Raw genomic sequence first — 10,049 nt, forward strand, 5'->3', positions numbered from 1 at the left:
GTCACGGTTGAGAAACACTGGTCTAACAGAACACTTGCAACATGGTGAAGTTCCAGAACAATAAATCAGAACCATAACTTTGTAAAAGAACTTAAAAGTAGCACAGAAGCCATCTATATTATTCAATATAAGCCGAGTGTTGCTCACACTCCGTCCTGTATCATCCAGATTCTAATAAATATGAGATGTCCAAGTTTAAAAACACAGCTCTGATATTTACAGCATGATATTAAGCCTGGATCCAGACTAAATCAATAATCGTACGTACACGTACATACTCTTACCGGGGGGAAATTCAACAACTCAGCATCCATTTTCAGTAAAATGTATATTACACTTGATCCAAATTCTAAACAACAGAATTTATTTAATTATCATTTAATCGTGATAATTTATTATTTTAATTTCAAACATTAGTCTGGATCTAACCCAATATTTCCGAAACACTGCTTCTGTGGTTTGACAACAGAGAACTATGAAATTAAATAAATACTACAGCTAATATACAATTTTACCACACGAGGGCAACATAATCCATAACTTTTTGATGAATCCCACAGAGGAAGAAACAACCATTTTACATATCTATAATATGTTTATTATAAACGTTATCTTTAGTCTGTTAAGTTCAAAATGTTCAAAAAATATCTGATTAGTCACTATTTACTTGTTATACCTTTCTCCTTGTTAAAAACTATGGCAGAATCAAGCATTTAAGAAGGAAGTTCAAAGCTAAATTGCAGTAATTTCCAAACTTCCAAACCTAAAATAATCTGTAAGGCGCAGCAAACATAATCCAATCTTGGTAATTTGTATTTATGAAAAAACATTGAATTCAATGGAGTTTACTCCCCAAAAATTACATATGGCCTTTTCAGGCAACCAGAAATTCCAACTAAATCCCACCTAACAGAGGCATAGAATCAAGATCACGTGAAGTATTAATACCACTTTACACTGCCTTGATAAGGTCACACTTGGAATACTGCATCCAGTTTTGGACACCACGATGTAAAAAAGATGCTGAGACTCTAGAAAGGGTACAGAGAAGAGCAACAAAGATGATCAGGGGACTGGAGGCTAAAGCATATAAGGAACGGCTGCTGGAATTGGGTATGTCTAGTTTAACGAAGAGAAGGACGAGGGGGGACATGATAGCAGTGTTCCAGTATCTCAGGGGCTGCCACAAAGAAGAGGGAGTCAAGCTATTCTCCAAAGCACCTGAAGGCAGGACAAGAAGCAACGGATGGAAACTAATCAAGGAGAGAAGCAACCTAGAACTAAGGAGAAACTTCCTGACAGTTAGAACAATTAGCCAGTGGAACAACCTGCCTCCAGAAGTGGTGAATGCTCCAACACTGGAAGTTTTTAAGAAGAGACTGGACAGCCATTTGTCTGAAATAGTATAGGGTTTCCTGCCTGAGAGGGAGGATTTATTTATAAATCACTAATGTATCAATGGGGGATGTGCCCTCGCAAACCTGTTTTTTTAAAACTTATTAAAGTGAGGCTGTTATTATACCTTATGCGCCTTTCAGCCTAGAGGCTCCGCGTTTTATATTGAGATGTTATGGCTGACTGCACTACATTATTATTGCTTTTATTCTATGCTTGTATTGCACCAAGAAAAAAGGCCCATAATACTTACTACTACCTCGAGACACAAAACGCTAAAACTGTTCTTCCCAAGCTACTCACCGAGAAAAAGATTTAATGCTTAAGCTGTAGAGAAAAACCATTCCAGAACCAAATGACATAAACTCGGGTCAGAAAATGTCACCTGGATTCTAAAACATTGGCCTTTGGCACTGAAAGTTTAAAACCAAAGCTGTAATTATCTGTTGCCAGACTAACAGTAACTGGCTGTTGGAGACCAGGAGACACACCAGGTTGTAAATCAACTTACAGTTAACCTTTTCAGGTCAAGAAACATAGGGCCTCTTTAAAAAAAAAGAAAAAGAACTCCTAACCCATCAAAAACAACAACCTGATTTCCACCAAGCCAGCTTAATGCCTCCTCAGCTTGTATAAATGACCACAGTGGGAGCTCTCCCTGACAAGCATGGTCAGGTCTGAAGCTAAAGGGTCTTGAGGATGCACAACAAGCAGGTACATCCAAAGTAGGGGTAGGCAACATTTGAGGAACAAAGAGTGCAACTCAATATCCCAACCTTCTGGACCAGGGGTGTCAAACTGCCGGCCCACGGGCCGGATGCGTCACGGCGAAACCGCGCCCACCCCATTGCCGGCAATGGGGGAAAAGTTGCAATACGTCGCGACACGTCACGTGACGTCGCGAGTTTGACACCCGTGTTCTGGAGGGAGGGAAGGAGGATAATATCACAGGAAGAGGCATGACCATTTTTTTCAGTTCAAATCATCACTGAACGGGAACCATCGGTTAGATCATTTTAAAAGTGGACGTATAAATATGGGGACTTCTTATCAGCACAATTAAAATTTAACAAAAGACAACACAGGCAAAAAAAAAAAAAAAAGGTCCAAGTAACAAATTTACCATTTTCTCTTCATATTCCGGATCAATTTCTTTTTCAGACTTAGTTGCCTTTGGGGGAAGTTTGAGTTGAAATGGAGGATCATTTTTCTGTAAATAAAATGAAACATTTCTAATCACAACATATTTAATAAAGAAAAAAGACATGTTCTTTTCCCAGCATAATACATATTAAAGCATGTTAAAATGGAACAGAGCAGTGGTTCTCAATCTTTTCTTCGTCACTGGTTCCCTTTAAATACCTTTTGTGGTCATGGACCCTAGCCACAGACCCCCAAAACATAACTCAAGATTTAAATTGTAACATTTCTTCAAGCCTTCGCAGACCCCGCTGTGATGACATCATGGCCACCCAGGGGTCCACGGACCACAGGTTGAGAACCACTGGAATAGAGAATTTATAATTAACATTGGTATGTCCTCTATACTTCAGGGTTAAATAATGTGTTTTATCTTCATTGGCAACACTTGATACACTAAACCACAAATACACACGCTGGATTTGAACTTACAGATAGGCAGGCATTTATTGCAAAACTAGTCTAAAAACCTGTGTAGCTTAGCAACTGGTTTCCAAGCTTCTGTAAAAAGCTGATGAGTGCAACTAACACATAATCAAACAGCTTTTCTTAGACTATCAGGAAAGCCATGCTGGATCACATCAAAACTTTGTCTGTTCAACATTTGGCACCTATAGTAGCCAATGATGTACAGACTATACCCTATAGCTGCCAATGAGTTTATCAGTGTGAACCTAGGGGATCAGCCCAGTGGAGGGATAAGCATTTTATATTAAGAGCAAAGAAATTCAGATCTGACCCTTCTTTGGACCTGCAGCTCGCTGGACAAATGGAATCCCAGGTGCTATTGAAAAATTCTTTTCCCCCCCCTTCAAATGAAATATTTAAATGACAGAGAACACTGTTATGTCCTCCAATGGCTCATAAATAACCACCCTTCGTCATAAAACCAAGGAGAACCTTGCAGGATGGGACTGAAGCATCCCATTTCCAAGGGTGGCCAAAAAGATGTAGCAACTGTTCCCGCACATCACAACCGGTGTTCCAGAGAAAGCTCCAGTTCTCCGAATGCTATTATGAGACATACTGTCTTCCTTTCTTTCACCACTCACCCTCTTCAAAAAAAAAAAGGCAATTATTTTTCAGAGCAGTGATGCTTCAAAGACTAAACATTGTTGCCTTGGAAACCAAGGACCACAACTGACTCTTGCCTTGCTCTTACCCATTTTGGTCTATGCCTATGGTTCTCAAGCAAAGGCCATATGATAGGATATTTCAAAGGGGGGGGGGCAGAAATTAAAAACATATCCTGGGGAGGGGGGCATGTCAGATGCCAAGGGAACCATAGAAAAGCAAAGGCTATTATACTGCAAATACTGTCTTGTTGCTACCAGAAAATGCACCAGTTATCATCCCATGTCCCTATCTAACTGATTATTTGTTTAAATTTATTGGCCTCTCAACTCCACTGGATTCTGGGACCAGGATAGGTAAACAAGAAAAAAAAAAGGTCTGAAGGAAACCATGAGCAGAAAGTGATAGGGAAAATTCTATAATAACAACAACAACAACAACAATAATAAAGTTAGAAGGGACCTTGGAGATCATCTAGTCCAACAACAACAACAACAAAACAACAATAATAATAAAGTTGGAAGGGACCTTGGAGGTCATCTAGTCCAACCCCCTGCTCAGGCAGGAAACCCTATACCATTTTGGACAAATGGCTGTCCAGTCTCTTCTTAAAAACTTCCAGTGTTGGAGCATTCACCGCTTCTGGAGGCAGGTTGTTCCACTGGTTAATTGTTCTCACTGTCAAGAAATTTTTTCTTAGTTCTAGGCTGCTTCTCTCCTTGATTAGTTTCCATCCGTTGCTTCTTGTCCTGCCTTCAGGCACTTTGAGAATAGCTTGACTCCCTCTTCTTTGTAGCCAACCCCTGTGATATTGGAGCACTGCTATAATGTCCTCCCTCATCCTTCTCTTCATTAAATTAGACATACCCAATTCCAGCAACCGTTCCTTCTGCTCTACACTATAATGCCTATCAGCCCCAGATACACTTCGCAAAGCCATGCTACAATGGATGATGGGGGTTGAAGTCCAGCACATTCCAACCTCATCAGACTAATCACTGAGTGGAAATAATGGAAAGGCTGGTCCATGACAATCAGAGGGCAGGGATGCAATCACAAATTAGGGCTGATGGGAGGGGAAGAATTAAAAGCCAAGAGTCCCTTGGTTTAAGCTATTCTTCTGAAGGCCACATAGACAAATCTTGTTCAATCCCTGGTAGAGGTTGTCACCCTTTCTGCCTTCCCATCCAAGTATCAATTATCCCTATAGCAATCTACCAAGTACACGCAGTCCTTGACTTACAACAGCTCGTTTAGTGACCGTTCAAAGTTACAAGGCACTGAAAAAAAGTGACTTGTGACCTTTTTTACACTGACGACCATTGCAGCATCCTCATTCAGATGCTTGGGAACTGACTCGCGTTTACGACGGTTGCAGTGTCCCTGGGTCATGTGATTCCCCTTTTGCGACCTTCCGACAAGCGAAGTCAATGGGGAAGCCAGGTTCACTTAATCACCGTGTTACTAATTTTAACAAGAGACTGGACAGCCACTTGTCTGGAAGGGTATGGGGTCTCCTGCTTGACCAGGAGGTTGGACTAGAAGACCTCCAAGGTCCCCTACAAACCTAATGTTATCTTAGAACCTATTCTCCAAAGCGCCTGAAGGCAGGACAAGAAGCAACGGATGGAAACTAATCAAGGAGAGAAGCAACCTAGAACTAAGGAGAAACTTCCTGACAGTGAGAACAATTAACCAGTGGAACAACCTGCCTCCAGAAGCGGTGAATGCTCCAACACTGGAAGTTTTTAAGAAGAGACTGGACAGCCATTTGTCCGAAATGGNTCTTTGCAAATTTTAGACGATGCTGTGCGGTTGATTTACATTTATTTCCTAAGCAAATGTCTTATTCAAAAGGAGTTATTCACGAGTCCCTTCTGAAATGCATTTGTTCTCCAAATCACACAAGCGTGGCTGGATACAGGGGTGCATATTTGACATACCAAACAGAATTCAGTCTAGACGAGTGGGATTTATAACAAAATTCCTTAGGCTGGGAAGGGCACCTCCATCCATTTTTCCAACTCCTCCCATTCCTAATAATCGCTCAGCTTTCTCTGGATGCTGAATCACTCAAATTCTCAATGGGGTCATTTTGGATTTTCCCCCATTCTCTGGGGTTTTTTTTTTTACAAACCTTTTAAAATACCCTCAAGCCTTTTGATGGGTATTTTACTGGGTGGCACCGTCACTCTTCTCAGCCCAACCCAGCTCACAGAGTTGTTGTTGCTGTGGGGAAAATAAGAGGGGAAGGGGGAGGAGTAAGTGACTACAAATGAAACTTTGAGCTGGCCACGAACAAGGAGTGTGTATCGGAGACGGTGACCCTTTGAGAGCTGTATGCAATGAAATTTCATTTTGATGTATGCCGATTGGTGTACGTTCAAAGTGACAATAATAATAAGTCTTGAACGTTGCCACGGTTGGACACCCCTGGCTTACATCCTCCATCTTTGTCTGTTCCAATTCCTAATCTCTTTTAAAATAATAATAATAACAATAGTTGGAAGGGACCTTGGAGATCATCAAGTCCAACCCGCTGCTCATGCAGGAAACCCTATACCGTTTCAGACAAATGGTTGTCCAGTCTCTTCTTTAAAACTTCCAGTGTTGGAGCATTCGCAGCTTCTGGAGGCAGGTTGTTCCACTGGTTAATTGTTCTAACTGTCAGGAAGTTTCTCCTTAGTTCTAGGTTGCTTCTCCCTTTGATTAGTTTCCATCTGTTGCTTCTTGTCCTGCCTTCAGGGGCTTTGGAGAATAGCTTGACTCCCTCTTCTTTGGGGCAACTCCTGAGATACTAAAACACTGCTATCACGTCCCCCCTCGTCCTTCTCTTCGTTAAACTAGACATACCCAATTCCAGCAACCGTTCCTTATATGCTTTAGCCTCCAGTCCCCTAATCATCTTTGTGGCTCTTCTCTGTACTCTTTCTAGAGTCTCAACATCTTTTTTACATTGTGGTGAAAAAATAAAGTAGTTGTCGTTGTTGTTGTTGTTGTTAGACACCTTCTGAAGAGAAACCTCTTCTTGCATAAAAGCGTTTTGCTAGCTTTGGGCTGTTTTGCAATATCAGATTTCAGACTTCAGATGTGGTGACCCACCCCCATCCCTCAAACCTATGCAATAATACGCTAGTTTGGTATTAAAGCCCTCTGGAATCTCCGTGGCTTATAAAAAAGGCAGGGCAACTATGCAAAAGTAGGGAGTTGCAGAATAAAAATGAAATAAAACAAAGGATGTAAAATCACGTGCCATAATGTTTGTGTCAGATGCCCTCTGAAGACTCCAGTCCTCCCTCAATTCAGTTCGCATAAATATTTTTACGTGAACTTTTCCTTAACCTTCCTCGCAAATCTGGAGGCAATCTAGCGCTGATGGGGGGACGTGTCCTTTTTCCATAGGGGTCTGTCTCTGAAACTCCTGGGTCCATCTTTTCTCTGGAGGATGGGGGTTGGAGTCCTGAGTTGTTGGACGTTTCTAGTTGGGAATTAAACTTTTTAAAAAATCAGCACTACTGGCAGCTGGGAGGCAGCCCTTGGCCAAAAACATAGTAGATCTAACGCCCATTTATAGCCAGAAATATATCGATTTAACGGGAATTAGACCAAATTATAGGACCAGTCCTAGTTATTTCACTCTTCAGAGTTACAATATTTGGGGAAAGAAAAATGTTGTAAAGTAGTCCTCCACTTACTTAACGACACTACATTTAGCGACCACTCGAAATTACAACAACACCGAAGGAAGTCACTTACGACCCTTTTTCACGCTTAGCCACCCTTGCAGCATCCCCACGATCACGCGATCCAAATTCAGCCGCTTGGCAACTGACTCCCCTTGATGACCGTCGCAGTGCCCCCGGGGTCACGCGATCCCCTTTTGCGTCCTTCTGGCAAGCAAAGTCAGTGGGGGAAGCCGGATTCGTTTAACAACCGCATTGCTAATTTAACAAACTGCAGGGGTTCACTTAACAACGGGGGCCAGAAAGGTTTATCAAATGGGGCAAAACTCCCTTTTAACAAACGTCTGGCTGAGCAAAAAAAAACAAAACGTCGGGCTCCATTGTGGTCGTAAGTCGAGGACTTGGCTGCATTTCACTCTCCGACTGGGCTCCTGGTCTGATTGTGGGGTCCAACGATGACCTAAAGCAGGGGTCCTCAACCTTGGCAACTTTAAGACTGGTGGACTTCAACTCCCAGAATTCCTCAGCCAGCAAAAGCTGGCTGAGGAATTCTGGGAGTTGAAGTCCACCAGTCTTAAAGTTGCCAAGGTTGAGGACCCCTGTTGTAGGGGATTTAGCTTTCTTGGCTGAGGAATTCTGGGAGTTGAAGTCCACCAGTCTTAAAGTTGCCAAGGTTGAGGACCCCTGTTGTAGGGGATTTAGCTTTGCTGGCTGAGGAATTCTGGGAGTTGAAGTCCACCAGTCTTAAAGTTGCCAAGGTTGAGGACCCCTGATTAAAAGATTTGGACAGGATTCGCACCTCGAGCTCCGAGAAGGGCGGGGGGGCGCGGGGCGGGGGAGCAGGGGAGATTGTGTTAGCGCCCCCTAGCGGCCGTGCCCCTTCTTCTGATCATCCAGGCCGGGTTTTCCTTCTCCTCCGGGCGGTGAGCGGCGCCCGGCTCGGGGGAATCCAGGCCGGGTTTTGGCACCTCTGCCACGGAGCGGCGGGTCAGCCGTGGGCAAACAAACGGCCGGGCTGGCTGGCAGGGCGCGTCGCTGGGAAGCGCTGGGAGTAGCAGCTGCTGGCTGGCTGGCTGGCTGCCTTCCTTCCTTCTCCCGGGGCAGGAGGGGGACGCGGGACTCCTGCTGCCGATCCCCCCCGATCCCCGCCGGCCGGCACCCGCAGGTAGGACCCGGGCACGGGCACGGTGGGATGTTGCAGAAGGAGCCGGACGGGACCCGGGTCGCCTGCTGGAAGCCGATCGCCAGCCGGGCTTTCCTGCCGCCTCGCCCTTTTCTGCTGGCGCTCCGGATCCCGTCCTGCCTTGCCCGCCCCGGGGCTGCGTTCGCACGACCCGCCGCCCCGGCGTGTTTAAGCCAAGTCTGCCCAGGTCCTGACTCTGAGCGCCACCGATGCCCAGGATGCGGGGCACGGCACGCTTCCCGAGTCCGTGAGGGTTGGGCGAGCGGAGCCCCGGACTGGGAATGCCGGCTTCTGAAGCCGGGGTGACCCGGGTGGAGCCCCTGCCTACATTTCGGAACTCCGGAGAGGGTCCGGCGGTTGAGCTTTTCTCCCTCTTCTGGCTTTGCCCCGGTTACGTCGAGCCCCTAACCTAAGATCCGAGTTGGCTCCCCCGTTGAAGTTCACTGCGTTGTGAGAAAGCAGCCTGTTGATTCAGGCCGTGCGCGATAGAAAGCCGTGGCTGTCCGAATGTATTTATGCATTTGATTCTAAACCAGCCACTCGTTCAAATCTATTCTTTTGAATTATATCCCAATTACGTGGGGACATCCAGGAGAAGAATGGGAAAATCAAAATGACTTTGTCGTATGATTGCTAAAAATATATATATATAATAATTTTGCAACCTCGGAACCTTTTCCATCTGGCACAAAATGGTCCAAAGTGGTTTGTTCTTTCACTATATTTAAGCAAGCGCTTTATGATCTCGAATCTTGACTTGAGGAACATTTAGAAGTGTTGACTGTGGACATATGTCGGTGTATGATTCCTCTCTCTCTCTCTCTCTCTCTCTCTCTCTCTCTTCTTTCCTTCTTTCCTTTCTTCCTTCCTTCCTTTCTTTCTTTCTTTCTTTTTTCTTTCTTTCTTTCCTTTTTTCTTTCTTTCTTTCCTTCTTTCCTTCCTTTCTTTCCTTCTTTCTTTTTTTCCTTCCTTCCTTCCTTCCTTTCTTTCCTTAGCTGGAGGTGGAGTTTCTCTTTCTCTCTCTCTTTCCTTCTCTCTCTCTCTCTTTCCTTCTTTCTTTCCTTCCTTCCTTCCTTCCTTCCTTTCTTTCTTTCTTTTTTCTTTCTTTACTTTTTTCTTTCTTTCCTTCCTTTCTTCTTTCTTTCCTTTTTTCTTTCTTTCTTTTCTTCCTTCCTTCCTTTCTTTTTTTCTTTCTTTCCTTTTTTCTTTCTTTCTTTCTTTTTTTCCTTCCTTCCTTTCTTTCCTTAGCTGGAGGTGGAGTTTCTCTCTCTCTCTCTCTCCTTACTTCTTTCTTTCCTTCCTTCCTTCCTTCTCTTTCTTTCTTTCCTTTCTTTCCTTTTTTCTTTCTTTCCTTTCTTTCCTTCTTTCCTTTCTTTCCTTCTTTCCTTTCTTTCCTTTCTTTCTTTTTCCTTTCTTTCCTTTTTTCTTTCTTTCTTTCCTTCCTTTCTTTTTCCTTTCTTTCCTTTTTTCTTTCTTTCTTTTTTGAAGGAGTGTCTAAAAGGAAAGCCGTAAAA

General features: G+C 43.8%; 1 protein-coding gene across 1 annotated transcript in view; it reads right to left on the bottom strand.

The window, feature by feature from the left end:
• The window catches only part of LOC107303108 (probable global transcription activator SNF2L1), a 48,523-nt gene extending 44,762 nt beyond the window's left edge, over positions 1-3,761 (bottom strand). Inside the window, exons 1-2 of the mRNA XM_015832307.1 lie at positions 3,747-3,761; positions 2,519-2,605 (exon numbers count right to left, since the gene is read on the bottom strand). Of these exons, the coding sequence (XP_015687793.1) occupies positions 2,519-2,605; positions 3,747-3,761 (102 nt within the window). The remainder of the gene's footprint in view (positions 1-2,518; positions 2,606-3,746) is intronic.
• Between the last annotated feature and the right edge of the window lie 6,288 nt (positions 3,762-10,049).

This window comes from Protobothrops mucrosquamatus, unplaced genomic scaffold (genome assembly GCF_001527695.2).
Source record: "Protobothrops mucrosquamatus isolate PMUCROS unplaced genomic scaffold, P.Mucros_1.0 scaffold_25, whole genome shotgun sequence".
Classification (NCBI taxonomy): domain Eukaryota; kingdom Metazoa; phylum Chordata; class Lepidosauria; order Squamata; family Viperidae; genus Protobothrops; species Protobothrops mucrosquamatus.